Genomic DNA, 15,658 nt, shown 5'->3' on the forward strand with positions numbered 1-15,658 from the left:
ACCCGAGACAAGACCAACAAAATGAAACCATATATAGGCATCCCTCTCGTGGCCGGGCTTGTTTATCGAGCTTGGTCTCGCAAATCCCTTACCCCGCTTGGCCTGGTCGCTGCGGCATGTTCAGCCTCCGCTCACGCTCTCCACCCATGGTCGGCACCAGTCGTGCTCCTCGCGGTATTCTATTTTGGCGGAACTAAGGTCACAAAGGTATGAAGACACCAATGTGTCGAGCGAAGCTGGAGATTATACACTCTTCTGCCTACATTTATGCTATGGGCACAGCTTACAAGATCATGGCGATAGGTAAAACACGAGATCAAATCGCATCTGACACTCTCCGCAACCGGTGCGGAAGGTGGCGAAGGGCCCCGGAATCACATCCAAGTCCTAGCGAACTCCATTGTTGCTACCATCTTATCGATCGCTCATGCGATTGTCCTGTCTAAAACAACAGGCACCGAATCTTGTTTCTCACTCGGTCACAATGTGGCTGATATTTTGATGGTTGGGATTGTAGCGTACGTCACTTAACCTCACAGTCAATGAGTGCATCATCTCTTCCCAGTAACTAATAGACTCCCCTTCGCAGAAACTACGCAGCTGTCGCTGCAGACACCTTCTCCTCCGAGCTCGGCATTCTCTCGAAATCCAAACCCCGCCTGATAACCTCGTTGACTCTCCGTGAAGTTCCTCCCGGTACAAATGGTGGTGTGACCGCGACTGGCCTGGGAGCTGGTCTTCTGGGATCGTTCATTGTTTCTGCTACATCTGCTGCGATTCTTCCGTTCTGTGCCAGTGCCGGATTGAAGGATCGGGCTCTGTGGACCATAGCTATGACTCTTTGGGGTACATTGGGCAGTGTTCTTGACAGTGTCCTTGGTGGGCTATTGCAGGCTAGTGTTATCGATAAGAGGAGCGGAAAAGTCGTAGAGGGGAGTGGTGGTAGGAAGGTAAGTTCCTGATTTTGTGTCCTTGACCATTGTGTACAGCGCTCTAATCCGGTATTCTAGGTTATCATTCACCCTTCCACGGGCAAACCGGTCGCTACTAATAGCACTGCCAAAACCACCGGTAGCATACATAACGCTGCGTTGCATGGCACTCAGGTTACAAACACCGTCGACGAAACTCACGAAAGTCGTCGCCTTGCAACTGGCCATGACTGGTTAGATAACAATGGCGTCAATCTTCTCATGGCTGCGACTATGAGTGTCGGGGCTATGGGTATTGCACAGTGGTTCTGGGGGTTGGATGTGTCTGAGTTGCTGTTGCTGGTGTAAATTCTACAGATATTCCTCAGTCCGATAGAATATCAAACTAATGCAGGTTCCGAATATCCCTCATCTTGTTCCTATCTATTCTTCTGTTTGGTCTAGATCCATATTATGGGAAATTTATGTCTTTTCTCACCCTTGATCTTTTGAATGTCTCTGCTTTGAGAGAAGCGTGATCTAGCTGTTTGTTTGTCGCAGCTCTTTCCAACCCATCAATCACCCTCCCACCTTTCTTCGACTTTAGTATTTGTTTTCTTTTTTCTCTTCTCCTCCTCTCTTCTTCTTTCGCTGTTCCTCTCGCTTCTCCACAACACCAACCTAGTCAGGTAAAGCCAAGGCGACATTAACTCAACCGATACGGTTCATCACGTGTCGCCCTTGGCCCTAGTTCGTGAGACCCTTCTACGCATCACATGTGCCGAGTGTCATGGGCCCTATGTCGGACTCGAAGAACTGACAAACAACAATCTTAGCATAATTTGGACGAACAGAGCACGACAGCCAAGATGGCAACCGAAGAAGAACGCGGAATGCACGTGCGAGTCGGAGAACCAAGTGTCTCTCTCCTACCCGAGACCGAAACATCCAAGGCCGTGATACATGACCTCCATCACAGCGACTTGCTTCCTGTCTATGACTACATCTACCAGGAATTCCTGATGACCGGCATTGCCGTTGCCAATCCGTACTGCACGCGTCTCGTTCTTCGTTGCCCTGCGGAACCCGACAAGTTCTCGGGTCTAGTCATCATGGAACCATCTCACCTATGGGGTGGGACAACCATCTGGCGTCTCATTAATCGGTGGCTGATGCGCAATGGTGAGTCTTCATTTACTGTGTTTTGGCGTGTCGTCTAGGCTAATACTTGAAAGGCCATGCCTGGCTGGAAGTTGATTCGCAGGCGCCCGCGGCAATCGACCAGATCAAAAACATTGATCCTGAACGCTACAGAGAGATGCACTTCATCCCCTGCCAGACCTTGCAGGAGTTTTCCAGCCACATCCCCGCCTTTGCTAATGCAGAAGAGCTCTGGAATAATTACAGGATCTTCAAGGAAAGATGGTGGGCGGCAACTGTGCAGTCTCCGGAGATTCTTGTTGCTGCATCATATGCTTCGAAATCAGGAAAGCTGGGGCTGAAAGCCGAGCGCGTCGTACTAACTGGTCTTTCCCAGACTGCGGACTTGATAAGAAAGTTCATCGTGGAGTCTCCCCATCTCCGACTTCCTGATGGATACGCCCCATTTGAGGGATTCATGCCATGCCAATGTGACGGCGGTAACGCCCTTCCAGACTTGCGCGAGGCAAAGATTATTGAGATTCTAGGTGAATTCGAGCTCATCTATAGTAAGACACTCTATGGGGCGATCGGAAGCGAAAATCCTCCCCATCGCCGTCCGGATAGCAGGTCATTCCGGCTCTACGAAGTTGCTGGCATGTCTCATCGCGAGACTCGATATCTCTCCATGGCCGATAAGAAGCGTCTGTCGGCTGTTGATTTGGAGGGTGCCCAGTGGACCACTTTCGCAAATTCTTTCGTTTATCACGCTCTCTTCGATGCTATGAACAAATGGATCACGACCGGTGTGGCTCCCCCGCGAGGCACCACAATTGATATCGACAAATTCGGGGAGATCGAGCGAGACGAGTATGGAAATGCGCTGGCTGGAGTCAGAACCGTTCATACAGACGTGCCTACAGCAAAGATCATCGATGTCACCCCTCAGCCACACCCACATTGGCACACTGGTAAGTTGCTTATGTCCACGAGAAATTCTTTCAGTCATTTTTCCTGGTTAACATCCAAAGGCACTGAGGTCCCTTTCAAGGACGTCCAATTATGGGCTGTCTACAAAACGGTAGAAAACTATCGACGTCAGGCAGGAGAAGCAGTTGAGCGACAGATCGATGCCGGATTTTTGCTGCCGGAAGATGCCGAGGTCCTGCGCCGCGATACCATTGAGCAAGTCTCCTTTTAAAAGATTCAGCCTACGGGTTTGCTTGTTCCTCTTCATGGATTCGGGTATTAGCTGGATCTCGAGGGTTTTCGGTTCGATAGGAACAGACGATTGCGGTGACCTGCAGGCTCCTATGTACCTCGGGATGCCCTTGATTATGTTCAATGAGATTCGAGATCAACTTCGATCTTCTGCACTTTCAATGTCTTTAGCTAGGACTCTTTAGCTATCATCTACAATCATGTCAGTATAATTCGCCGCACGGTTTTTCGCCGCCACCCTAATTGAAATTCATGAAGGCGCTGGAAATGATATCTTGGTCATTGGTTTAAGCTGCCTTTGTACCAAAATTGTAGTCATTACAATACCACGTGATCATAATATACCTCCAAAAGGAAAACATATAATCTTGTATTGTTTTTGAAATGGGGAATTGGATATATACTTCATATCGACATGCTAGCAATTAACACAAATTTAGATGACATGAGAATCGAGCATGCACTGGACAGTATCAACAATGCTAGTCTTCAAGTCCCGATAATTCCATTTGCCAGTCTTAGAGCCCTTGGCCAGGATATCTAGACTGACGCGCATATCCCATCCGGTTGGGTGAATACCCGGGGGAAGGATTTGAGAAGGATTGCCTTCCGGAACACGGTCCTTGAGCTGGGGGAAGTTTTCCCTAATATTGTTCACCACCAACTGGGGAGTGATCAGATCTGCGATCAGGAGGATTCGCTGGTTCGCAGCTGCCGGATTGGTCAAAGCATCGACGTGGCTTTGGGCGACATCACGGACATCAACCTAGACATCAATTAGCTTGGGGAAAAAAACACCGAGGGCGTATCGCATACATAATGATAGAATGGGAATTGGACTCCGTCTATTGTTTTATGAGTTCCATCGATGAAGCTAGAGACTGCGAAGCCGTTGGTTTCATTGATAGACTTTGGTCCATCGATGGGGTGAATCATAGGACCAACGATGATATCCGGGTTGATGACAACCAAATCAAAGGATGGCTTGTTCTTCTCGAAGAACTCCCATGCTGCAGCTTCAGCTCTGATCTTTGACACGTTGTATCCGAGAACGGCGTCATGCTTTTCAATTGCCTGCTTGGCCGTGACCTATTGTTTTGTTAGCAGAAGATATCTTTCTGCATATTCGCATGCGATCTAGGTCGTACCGGGTTCCAGTCTTTCTCGGTGTAGGGCTTTCCTTCTTTCGTCATGTCTTCGAAGGAATTCATCACGGTGACCGCACTGCTCAAAAACACAAATCGTTTCAGAGAGTCATATTTCAGTGCAGCTTTCAAGATTTCCGTAGTCCTAGTGGATTTAGTACGGAGTTTCAAAGCTTCCCGGATTTTCCAAACTTACCCTTTCTCAGCAGGCTCAATCATCTCCTTTTGGATATCGGACACACTGAAGTTTACTGGAGACGCAGCGTGGATCACATAGTCAAACTTTGTCTTCTTGAAGACTTCATCGAACGGTCCGGCGGTGGTGAAATCTGATACGATTGCGAATTCGATCTTGTCTTTCCACGATGGATGGGTTTTGATGATGGCCTCGCCCTTGGCAGGGGATCGTACTGTCGCGGTTACAGCATAGCCTTGCTATTTGGAAGCCGTCAGTTTGTTAACTCCCTAAAGTCCGTAACTTACTTACGTCAATCAAGATAGACAAGATATGAGAGGCAACGAAGCCATTAGCTCCTGTGAGCAGGACGTGCTTTCCTTCCGACTGCGACATTTTCTGATGAAATAAATTCCAATCAATTGTAGGTGAAAATTTTCGAGGAGGCTTCAAAACCCATGACTACGAAGACCCATAATGCTCAGGGTTCAAACCCCATCTAGTTATGAGGCTTGATGCCTGAGTGCCTTATTTAAGAACGGCAGAAAATGTAAATACCTGGATTATCATAACACCGGTCTTAATAATCAAAGTCGTCTGCCCAGGTGCTGCTACCAGCAAGCGTCAAAAATGAAGATACATTGATACATACCCTTTCAAGGGCGGTGTAGAGGGCGGTCTAACCAAGGCATCCAGGCATCAAGACACCTGAGCCCTATGGGTCCTGTCACTTCCCGTCAGTTCCGGCTTTGACGTCAGTAAAATGTCTAGACCCGAGTGACTCATTGAACTTATCAAAATTTCGAAGACTCATTTATTGAGAACGATATGACATGGTCAGGGTTCAACTAGGGACATTCATCTTGCCGAGGAATGATCAAGGTATAATGTTTCGATTCCACAGAGTTGGTAAACGCAATGCGATGTTGTCTGAAGCTAATGGCTAGAAATCCCGCTTCAATTGATCCACAGGTGGAAGAACACCTTCACTTTCCAGAATCTTGAAAGTCTCTTCCAACTCATCCCAAGTGTCGGCATACCCAGTCCAGCCCAATTTCCTTCTTTGCCTTACTCATACTCCCCACACAGCTCCAATCTCTACCCAGTGTCATAGTCAAAAAGTCCCAAGTTGCTTTCTCCCATGCCTGTTGGTCAAGGCTATACTTTTCCCGAAGCTGAGTCCATGCCTTGTTGACATCCTCTCGTTTTGCCCACTTCTCCGGATCAACCTGCAAGAACAGAATAGGAGAGCTCTCAGCAGCTGGATCTGTAGACAGACCTAGTGCCGAGGCAGAAGCCTTGAGAGGAGGCTTGTTCTCGAGTCGAATTGTGGATGACTCATAGTTCTTGAATCCCTTGGTATCGGGAATACCACCGTTGGGAAACATGGGGTCAGGAATGTGACATCCGAACCGAGCAGCCATACGCGGCCACAAGTTCTGGAAGGACTCTGTATCGCCGTTCATGACATTGAAGATCTGATTTCCTGCACCCGGCGCACGGGCTGCCCAAAGGCAAAACTTGGCGTGGAGATTCGCTGTTGTCCAACAATTGAATGCGAAATAGTTCGCCCTGCACCCAACAAACGGCAGCTCCGAGCCAGGGAGAACTTTACTAATAGCACAATAAAGCCCAAGGGCCGTTGCTTCATTCATAAAGTTGCCTCGGGCATATCCAAGAACGTCCTCTGGTAGTGTAGCAACCCATTCCCAGCCGCCTTTCTTGGCCGCATTGGCCAGGACCCGCTGTTGAGGATAGTAGAAAATTGGCGGCCAGGAAACTCCCCCCGCATCATTCTCCAGGAGAGGGTCATCTTCAAGTAGAGGCTGCTTTCCGGGTCCAATGTGCACGCCATACTGCTTAAATCCGCAGGTGAGAACAAAGCGTTGAATCTTGCTCGCAGCCCCATTGAGCTCAAGGGCTTCGAGGAAATTGAGAAGCAACGCTTCATTCACCCGCGACAGCTCTTCTTGGTCGTCTGAAGCCAAGTAGGCACAGAAAAATATGTACTCGGCGGAAACGCCTTGCAAGGCTTTGCACATATCTTGTGCTGAGCTTTGAAGGTCAAGGGTAACATGCTGGATTCTTGGGTCTTGATACCCAGGGTTCCTGCGAGAGAACGAGTAAATCTTGTCGTAAGATCCATCTTTGAGAAGGTGATGCACGATCGCACTCCCGGTAATTCCTTGGTGAGGTTAGCTTTAGTAATTAGGACTAATCCCAGGAGCCGCTTACCGGTAGCACCAGTGACAATAGCTGAAGGCATGCTGAGCAATTTGTCGTGTCTCCCCTACATCGCTGTATATGCTTCTGGGATTGTATCATGTAAGGTCGAGTTATATAAACATTTGCCAGACGTAGACGTCATATCCCGGCGAGAAAATGTCGTCATGTTGGAATATTAAGGCTTGAGATCACTGGATTTCCAAATTCGAAGGTCTTCTAACTTGGACCTTCAGGAGCTTGGAGGATGTAAGGTGGATCTCACTGTCGGGATTTGAAGTCAAATGGTCGGGATCTTGTGATATTCGGAACAGTGGGAAGCAAGTTGGGAAGAACATAGGAATTGGCCAACATAGTTCTCTCACTTTGTGTGTTCCCACTTTCCTCTTTCCCAGCTCAAACTCATTTTTAATCACGCAACATATACGCAGTAACGGCGTCTCTGTACAGTATGCAGACTCAAATTACTGTTGCTTACCCAGTGTGGCTGTTCAAAGCCACACACATACTTCAACTCGAACAGACCCATTTACAGCGCTGCATAACAGGGCAGGCAACGTGTATAAAGCCGGAAATCCAGCCATGCATCATCAATCACAGTTGCAGCGCCTGGTGTAGGCTGAGAAAAGTCTGTCTTTTATTAGAAATCATAGTCGGCCTTGTGTATCCATATCAGATTTAGTACACCCACAGGTTGGTCACCAACCAGATATCACCGTTTAGCGCTGTGCCAGGCCCTATGTTCATGCAGATTGCATGCATGTCTCGTTGATGCGACATAGCCTAGTCACACAGACGCAGGGTGCTAGGCATATCGGGGTATAAATCTCCCTCAATTCACCCATGTAAGGTGCATGTTTTTCCTCAGTAGCTTTGAACATTATATTATCACCTTTACTGCAAGCACCATTGACGTGGTACCTATCTTTGTCGCCTATCCATATACTCCTTTCTCATCATGGGTCTTGTAAAGCTCTTGCTCAAAGTAATCCTCATCCCAATCATTGTCCTCGTGGTTATCGCTGTCGTTATTTTCCTTCTCCTGAAAATGCGTCGGGATCGCAAAAAGAAGGAACGGGAACTGGAGAAATCTTTCCAGCCACCCCCTATACAGCAATGGGTGCCGTACACCCCGGTGCAGCAACCAGCTCCGGCATATGTCAAAACACCAGGGGAGATGGAGCAAGGATTTGGACACAGACAGCCTTAGTGGACCTTCACCGATGGGTTATGATTCCTTTCAATGAAAGATTTAGTGATTTAGTTTTGCTGACGATACGCTGCAGACTGTTTCACTCGGGCGATTGGAAGGCCTTTTTTCGATTTTGCAGAGGATTTGGGGGAACTATTGCCATTGAAGATTTGTCTGTTGATGTGATTGAGGGCCGTACAATCCAGTCATTACATGTGTACCAGTGACTCTGTTTCATGCTGAAACTTGTACTACTGAGAGGGTTCAGCAGAATCATTACTGTTCGACTACCCAGAACTTGGGACGTTTTCTAGATCGGAGTTTCAGCGTCCAAGCTCATGAATTGGATTATATACAATCTGTTTCTGTGATTGCTCCCTCGACTCTACCGATATGGTTGCATATGACCTACTGTAGAAATGACTCGAGGCTTTGGACTTTGTGGGATCTGCATGCTGGCAATCCACATTCAGGGGGAATTCTGTTGCCTGATCATGTCCCCTGGCTGATTGGGCGGTAATAATCTATGTACAACAGTGATATACGATACTCAATTTGGTGTTTATTGGTTAAAGATGTCAGCTTTTCGAGGGTATCCTTGAGACTCAAATCGGCCACAGCCCCAAGTCTCAGGACTACGAGGCAGCTCTGTTGATGGCAATTCGTGCTTTTGTTTCAACGATGAGTTGCCTCTACATGTATGATTTTTGAACGCCCACTAGAATTGTGCTTTTCCGTGGGTTGTCTGAATGTAATTTATCTAACGAAGAATAAATAATTGTAACTCTGCAACATCCTAAACGAAGGGTGCATCAACTGCATCTGGGTGCACGTAGAATGCAATTGCGATTATTAGATACCTAAGAGACATCATTAGTATCGAGGGCAAGTATGACACTCATGTGGTCACTCACGTTCCAACCAATAAAGACCCTTCATAGTAATTGGACCGACCTCCACGAATCAAAGAGTCCATGACTATTACCGATAGGAAGAAGACCACCGTTTCAAAGGGACTATAACGCAACGACATGGGCTGTCCGATAATCCAGCCACACATGACCAGGAACGGACTCACAAACAATGCGATTTGCAACGTGCTTCCCACAATCACACCAATTGCGAGGTCCATATTCCCTTTGATCGAAGAATTGATGACAGTGTTGAATTCGCCTGCATTGCCGACAATGGGAACCACAATCAGACCAATAAAAGCTCGGCTCACATGCCATTTGTCTACAAAGCCATCGACACTGTCCACCAGACGATCAGAGCAGACCGTGACCCCGAGGGTTGCAAGGATCAAGATTATACTTGCTGACCAGGGGCCCAGAACTCGCGCTTCTTCCTCTTCCTCTTCTTGCTTATCGTCAACGAATAGTTCGGAATGACTCTTTAATTGGAAATATAGGTAGACCAGGTAGAATGTGAGTAGGACCACGGAGGCGGCACGGGAAAGACTGAGGACGCTGGCTTCCACTTCTTGGGACTTGGATGGTATGGTTGAGTAGAGGACGGATGGGATGATCAATGTTGCAGAGGATACCACCATCAAGGACGACAATATCCCACTAACATCCACGTTGAATTTCACCACATCTTTTGCATAGCCGCCGCAGAACAATGAAACACCGAGGATCTGAGTTTGTGTAAGCCGACAATTTCATCTAGACAGTTAACATATACCAAGGACCAAGCCTACCAAGAGATTTCCCGAAAGGATACTGCCCACCATACTGGACTGCACGATGCTGATTTCTCCCTGCCGAACTGCAGTGATACCCACCTGCGCAGCGACTAACGTCAGTATCCAGAACTCGCAAAGGTATAAATATCCCGCTCACAATCATTTCAACGGCGTTTCCAAAGGTCGCATTAATCAGCCCTCCGACAGTCTGTCCGACACTTTTTGCGAGTTCCTCTGTGGCAAACGACAGCAATGCGGCAAGAGGAAGAATCGCCAGGAAGTTGAACAAGAAAGAAACCGAGTCATCCCACCCTAGACTCCCCGCTACCATACCCAGAAACACAAACGGCAGTAGTAAATTGCTGTAGCTGCATCCCAAGGTAACCTTGAGCACACCTACAACAGAGTTATCTAGGAACAGAACACGCTTCGAATGAGAGTGGTTTGTGTCACGCAAGTCTGCAGATTCCTCTCCGTTGCCATTGCGTTCAGCGTTATCTCTGAGTAATGCGTCTTGCTCATGGGCTATCGTGTTTGCTTCGAGGGACCCGGCCATAGTTTCAGGGTCGATCTTGATTGACTTTCGTAATCGAGGGTGTGTGTCATTCATGTTGTCGAAAGTGAGGAAAGTGACCGAGAAAACATCGGGGTGGAGGGTAAGGGGATGATGTATTACTGCCTTTGAGCCCTTGGCGTCTGCGTACGCATTGGTGGAACTGGCGGGTTGCGTATTCTATTTGAGCCGTGCAGATAAAATACATGTATCTTTCACTTCATTACATTGCTTTAATTACATATGGAACAGTATCTGTACGGAAATGTTTCTGTGAAATACCGAGCCTCATTTATTGACCAGCACATGTGTGGACTTTCTAGAAACGGGGGTTCTCTCAGCTTCACCTTTGCATGAATTGTGTCTCCTGAACGAGATTCACCTATGCTATATTGCAACTTTATTATGGCACACGTCCAGAAACATCTGGGCCTCTTGTCACTGTTGATACCTCTCATCAGTATCACGGCAGGAGCCCTGAAGTGGAACAGCACTGTCATCTTCGCTCTCAACACCCTCGCTCTGATTCCACTTGGGTCATGGATTAACCGATCAGTCGATGCGCTGACTGTAGGTGGTAGGCGAGCCGTCAATGAAGTCCTGAAATCAACATTGGGAAACTCGGTAGAATTAATGGTAATACCCAGCCTTGAAGGAACTCAAATCTTCAATCCAAACATACGCTGACAACTATTTCTACAGATCGGAATCAATGCGATCGCGCAAAAGCGACCACACATCTCCCAGTCTGTGATACTTGGAAGTGTCATAAGCAATTTACTACTGGTAAACCCCAGTACCAAGTCCAACCACTGGTGCTATGAACCTCATCCTAACTATACAAACTATATTTCCAGGTTCTTGGCAGCACCATTTTCGTCTCAGGCTATGACCAGAAACGACTCCGATTTGATCGTACCCTCACAACAGTCCTCTCATCCCTCATGATGGTTGTCTTCATCTTACTCGCCCTCCCAACTGTAATGGACGTCTTTCCATCCGCCAAGGCCACCCCGGAAGACCAGATCCTCTTCACGCAACGCATAACATCCATAATCCTTGTGATTCTGCTCCTCACATTTCTCATCTTCCGTCTCGGCACCCATGCAGCCATGTTCGCCAGCACCCCATTCAGCCAGCGAGACCAGACCCATCAGTTTCGCCAGAGCCAGATAGTCGAGGCCCGGATCCCACAACCGTATATTGGCAAGACTCCAGCAGCTACAATTCTAGTAGCTGCGTCTGCATCTGCGCTTGCATGCACCTATTATATTGTCAGCAGTTTGAGCGGAGTTGCTTCGATCACGGGTATGAACCAGTCTTTCCTTGCTGTGACACTTGTTCCTTTGTTTGGAAACTCGGCCAAGTACCGCTCCATTGTGCTGGGTTCCCGGTCTTACAATCAAATTGAGCTTGGGATCAGAGCTGTCATCAACAATGTGCTACGAGTTACGATGCTTATTGCTCCACTTCTCGTTCTCGTTGGCTGGGCTTTTGATCAGCCGCTTGTTCTCAGGCTTGATGGGTTTGAGGCTACGACTCTTTTGCTTAGTGTTGTGGTCATGACATATCTCATTTCTGATGGGCGGAGTAATTATTTCGAGGGGTTGATGCTGATTGGAACGTAAGTCGCTCGCATTGCTTGTTGGGGTTATTGTTTGTCGGTGTTAACTTTGCTTTCGTTTAACAGATACATGATCATTACGTTCTCGTTCTTTGTTCGGCCTGAGGTGCCATTGAATGTGATATTCCTAGGTGCCTAGATTCGTCCAGTCCAGATATGTGACATCACTAGTTACTTGAAGTGTTTCCTGAAGATGTGTTGAAGCGGCGAAAGCCTTGAATCATCTAGCGCGCATAGAATGCCACAACTAGACTACCGTACCTATATCTCTAAATTAGTAAATGGACTGTTGAAACTCAATTGGGAATTCGGGGAACCCACAGAGCAAGCAGCATCGCACCATGAATGTAAGCGTATTGTCCATCACGAAGTAGATGGTTCACCACCAGAATGGCCAGAAACATAGCAACGGTCTGGAATGAGTCAAAGAAGAGCGTCATCGGTTCAGCAATGCACCAGCCAATAACCACCAAGAATGGTATGACAAACAGCCCAATCTGCAAGAGACTATCGATGATAACTCGGATTGCAGAGTCTGTGTCTCCCGTGCGAGATGCGGTAATGACAGTGACCCCCTCGGTGCTATTGCTAGCAATTGGGATGAAAACAATCGCGATAAATACCTCTGAGACACCGAGTGTTTGCGCCATGTCGCTGGTGCTTTCAAGCAGAAGCTCTGTGCAAAAGACTGTTGCTGCCACGGCTGTTATCAATCTGATGATTGATGAAGCTAGACTGGCTCGGCTGCGTGGGGATAATGAGTTTCCATTATCCTCATCATCACTAGTCTCGCTCTCGTTTGAAAGAAACAGGTGCTTGTGAGTCCCGAGATAAAAGCAGAGGTAACCTCCGTAGAGCATGAGAAGTACCAGTGACGTTCCTCGTGAGAAGGATAGCACTCTGTCATCAATCTCAGATACTGGGAAGGTTGAGTAGAGAGCCGTTGGGAGAAGCATTGTCACGGCTGTGATCATCATCAAGGAGGATAAGGTTTTTGCGAGGGCGCTATTGAACTCTAGAACTTCCTTGTTGTACGAAGCTGTGACGAGGCAGCAGCCAAAGACCTAGGTTTGGCTGTCAGTCAAACGATATGGATACCACTGGAACTTTTGTTATACGCGAACTTACGAGCAGGATATCTGAGAGAATACTGCCAACCATGACAGACTGTGCAAATAGGATCTCGCCATGTACCAGAGCCAGAATTCCCGCCTGAGCCGAGTGAGCATAAGACCATTTTGACACTTTGGGGAGGAATGGCTTACCGTAAGCTCTACAGTATTTCCGAATGTGGCACTGAGTAAGGCACCTTGCAGCTCCCCGAGATGCTCAGCGAGTTCATCAGATGAAATAGATATCGCCTCGGATAAAAAGACGATGGCGACGATATTCACGACGAGAACTATGATCGGATTCCAATGAAATATCTTCGCAGCTCCAGCCAGGGGTAGCAGTATCATCACTGGCCATCCGTGACTGATATTCAGTTCCTTCAATCCTGTTTGCGATGGCATCTCGAACAACCTCTGGATGCGAGTCCAAGGGTCTATATCATTCTGGATTTGCTGTTGAGACTGACTGGGTTGTCCACGGGACTCTGGCGTGCCTCGACGAGAGAGCATGGTAAGTCTGAAGAACGCTGTGTTCTCATCGAGTGTTGAAGCTTAAGTGCGACCCGCGACGGAAACTATGTGGGTAACCTGGGAACTGTGTTTCGCACGTTACCACGGTACAGATACGGGTAGTAACTTTCTCATTAATTAAAGTTACAGCCCTATTACTAGCGCAAAACCGAAGTGCGTCACGGAATGCGTTTGACACCGTAGGGCTGAACCGGCATTTAGCCGTTCGATAATACCGTATACTTTCAGGCAACAGCATTTGGTTATTTTGGTCTCAGCCTTATAGATTCTCTTTAAATAGTCTGTGGGATCGCCATATTACTGGCTTATTACTCGGGAAACACCCCTCCCTGGGTATTGTCATTAATCTCGAGCATTCGTGTTCCCCCCCACATCTTGGACAATGCGTTCACTCACAGTCTTCTTCCGAGTCCACCGGTCGCACAGCTCTGTCTTCATGTCTTCATCGCGATCAACCCAGCAATAATCCCAAGATCATTCAATACAGTGATTAAGAACTTATATTGTCAACACAATCAATAACTTTTCCCCGGGGTAGAATTATCCCCATTGTCCCGCTTGTGATCTATGGACAAACACCCTCCCTCTCTCGAGTCTCTCCAGAGGGAGGTCAGTGAACTCATAGCCATATATCATGGCCGAGGCCAGACGACCGAAGCAACATGCCTGGAGTCAGCACTGGCGACAGCGCGGAATCGGGTAGTCGCGATAGGCACTGATTCCGACCCAATGACAATAACGCTTGAAGAGTTAGCCAGGTGTGTGAAGGCATGGCTGCATGCCAAATCCTGGAATGTTGCCGAAGATCTAGGTCTTCTGGTGCTAAACTCCTGCGAGACCCTGAAGGGGGAGCGAGACCCGATGACCATGACAGCGATGCACAATCTCTCTTCGGCATATTGGGGCCGAAGGCAGCTAGATCAGGCTGCTAATCTTGCTCTCCGGGTGGTGAGATTGAGGCAGAGTATTCTGGGCGAGGAGGATCCTCAGACATTGGCTTCGATGGCGAATCTAGCTTCCACGTATCGGATTCAAGGGCATTGGGCCAAGGCTCAGAAACTTGACGCGAGGATTCTCGAGATGAAGAAGAAGACTCTCGGTCCCAGGGATCCATCCACTTTGAGCTCTATGTCCCATTTGGCTATATCGTATTCCAATCTCGGTCGATATGAAGAGGCCGAGACAATTGCGCGCCAACTGGTCAGTCTCGGAGAAAAAGAACTCCCTCCAACCGATGGCGCCCTGTTGAACTGGAAACTCACTCTGGCGTCGACCTACCGAGACCAGGGAAGGCTAGACTCTGCTGAAACGCTAGAACAGGAGGTTGTCGCTATTAGTCGGAGCATATTCGGCACAAATGATTCCTTCACTTTGACCTCCATGGCAAACCTTGCATCCACTTACCGCCAACAAAGCCGGTGGTCAGATGCCGAACGTCTCGAAAAAGAAGTCGTCGCTATTAGCGAGACCGTTCTCGGCGAAATACACCCCCAAACGCTGATGTCCATCAGCAATCTTGCCTCGACATATCGAAATCAGGGTCGGCTCGAAGAAGCCAAAAGTCTCGGGAGGAAAGCAACAGCTGTGCTCAAAGAAATTCTGGGGGAACGCCATCCATACACGCTAGTTGCCATGGCAGATCTTGCAGTGACATATCAAACGATGAAACAGTCACCAGATGCCGAGATCCTGGCAGCCCGGTCTCTGCGTTTAATGGAAGAGACGATAGGCAAAGACCACCCGCATACACTCAGTGCAATGGCCAATCTGGGGTTTATTTACCAGTCGCAAAGCAGGTGGGATGTCGCCGGTGAAATGGCCGAAACGGTACATTCTGGCAGGGAAAGGGCATTTGGGACGGACCACCCAGATACCGTGGCTGCGCTGGACGACCTGCGAAGAGTAGCGAGGGTAGAAGCTGCGGACCATAATGCACAGCGCACGTTGAATTAGACTCTCTTTTAAGCTTGGAATGTGGAGAGGCCTGGCCGAATGTTCCCAGCGCCATTAGTCAATACCTAGCCAATGTTAGCCATTTTCAAACAATTTTCTGAATCAGTGACCAATTGTCACGGATATTTAGCGCCGATGCACCTCTTATGAACCAGTTGGGTTGAGGGGATTCAGCCAGCCTCGGGCATTGA

At 48.1% G+C, this 15,658-nt stretch overlaps 9 protein-coding genes across 9 annotated transcripts; 5 read left to right on the forward strand and 4 right to left on the reverse strand.

Annotated features, from left to right (window-relative positions):
• Positions 1–21: 21 nt before the first annotated feature.
• Positions 22–1,280, forward strand: N7500_000945 (DUF92 domain-containing protein; the record flags this gene model as incomplete). Its single annotated transcript, XM_056672091.1, has 4 exons — positions 22–207; positions 304–518; positions 590–950; positions 1,011–1,280. 4 exons carry the CDS (start codon positions 22–24, stop codon positions 1,278–1,280), a joined length of 1,032 nt encoding a protein of 343 aa, XP_056537664.1.
• A 500-nt stretch (positions 1,281–1,780) lies between these two features.
• N7500_000946 (uncharacterized protein) lies at positions 1,781–3,252 on the forward strand (the record flags this gene model as incomplete). The annotated part of the gene is made up of 3 exons (XM_056672092.1): positions 1,781–2,093; positions 2,147–3,022; positions 3,083–3,252. The coding sequence occupies 3 exons, from the start codon at positions 1,781–1,783 to the stop codon at positions 3,250–3,252; spliced, it is 1,359 nt and encodes a 452-aa protein (XP_056537665.1).
• A 456-nt stretch (positions 3,253–3,708) lies between these two features.
• On the reverse strand, positions 3,709–4,988 carry N7500_000947 (NAD dependent epimerase/dehydratase; the record flags this gene model as incomplete). The annotated part of the gene is made up of 5 exons (XM_056672093.1): positions 3,709–4,038; positions 4,089–4,361; positions 4,421–4,562; positions 4,614–4,852; positions 4,905–4,988. 5 exons carry the CDS (start codon positions 4,986–4,988, stop codon positions 3,709–3,711), a joined length of 1,068 nt encoding a protein of 355 aa, XP_056537666.1.
• Positions 4,989–5,611: 623 nt separating this feature from the next.
• N7500_000948 (SDR family oxidoreductase) lies at positions 5,612–6,858 on the reverse strand (the record flags this gene model as incomplete). The annotated part of the gene is made up of 2 exons (XM_056672094.1): positions 5,612–6,777; positions 6,828–6,858. 2 exons carry the CDS (start codon positions 6,856–6,858, stop codon positions 5,612–5,614), a joined length of 1,197 nt encoding a protein of 398 aa, XP_056537667.1.
• Positions 6,859–7,773: 915 nt separating this feature from the next.
• N7500_000949 (uncharacterized protein) lies at positions 7,774–8,025 on the forward strand (the record flags this gene model as incomplete). Its single annotated transcript, XM_056672095.1, has 1 exon — positions 7,774–8,025. One exon carries the CDS (start codon positions 7,774–7,776, stop codon positions 8,023–8,025), a length of 252 nt encoding a protein of 83 aa, XP_056537668.1.
• A 778-nt stretch (positions 8,026–8,803) lies between these two features.
• Positions 8,804–10,304, reverse strand: N7500_000950 (uncharacterized protein; the record flags this gene model as incomplete). Its single annotated transcript, XM_056672096.1, has 4 exons — positions 8,804–8,867; positions 8,922–9,646; positions 9,710–9,793; positions 9,852–10,304. 4 exons carry the CDS (start codon positions 10,302–10,304, stop codon positions 8,804–8,806), a joined length of 1,326 nt encoding a protein of 441 aa, XP_056537669.1.
• Positions 10,305–10,631: 327 nt separating this feature from the next.
• N7500_000951 (uncharacterized protein) lies at positions 10,632–12,010 on the forward strand (the record flags this gene model as incomplete). Its single annotated transcript, XM_056672097.1, has 4 exons — positions 10,632–10,883; positions 10,950–11,033; positions 11,105–11,871; positions 11,938–12,010. 4 exons carry the CDS (start codon positions 10,632–10,634, stop codon positions 12,008–12,010), a joined length of 1,176 nt encoding a protein of 391 aa, XP_056537670.1.
• Positions 12,011–12,167: 157 nt separating this feature from the next.
• N7500_000952 (uncharacterized protein) lies at positions 12,168–13,493 on the reverse strand (the record flags this gene model as incomplete). Its single annotated transcript, XM_056672098.1, has 3 exons — positions 12,168–12,935; positions 13,000–13,083; positions 13,137–13,493. 3 exons carry the CDS (start codon positions 13,491–13,493, stop codon positions 12,168–12,170), a joined length of 1,209 nt encoding a protein of 402 aa, XP_056537671.1.
• Positions 13,494–14,081: 588 nt separating this feature from the next.
• N7500_000953 (ATPase P-type K/Mg/Cd/Cu/Zn/Na/Ca/Na/H-transporter) lies at positions 14,082–15,467 on the forward strand (the record flags this gene model as incomplete). The annotated part of the gene is made up of 1 exon (XM_056672099.1): positions 14,082–15,467. The coding sequence occupies one exon, from the start codon at positions 14,082–14,084 to the stop codon at positions 15,465–15,467; it is 1,386 nt and encodes a 461-aa protein (XP_056537672.1).
• Between the last annotated feature and the right edge of the window lie 191 nt (positions 15,468–15,658).

Source organism: Penicillium coprophilum, assembly GCF_028826855.1.
Source record: "Penicillium coprophilum strain IBT 35676 chromosome Unknown utg000001l_segment0_segment0, whole genome shotgun sequence".
Taxonomy (NCBI): Eukaryota; Fungi; Ascomycota; class Eurotiomycetes; order Eurotiales; family Aspergillaceae; genus Penicillium; species Penicillium coprophilum.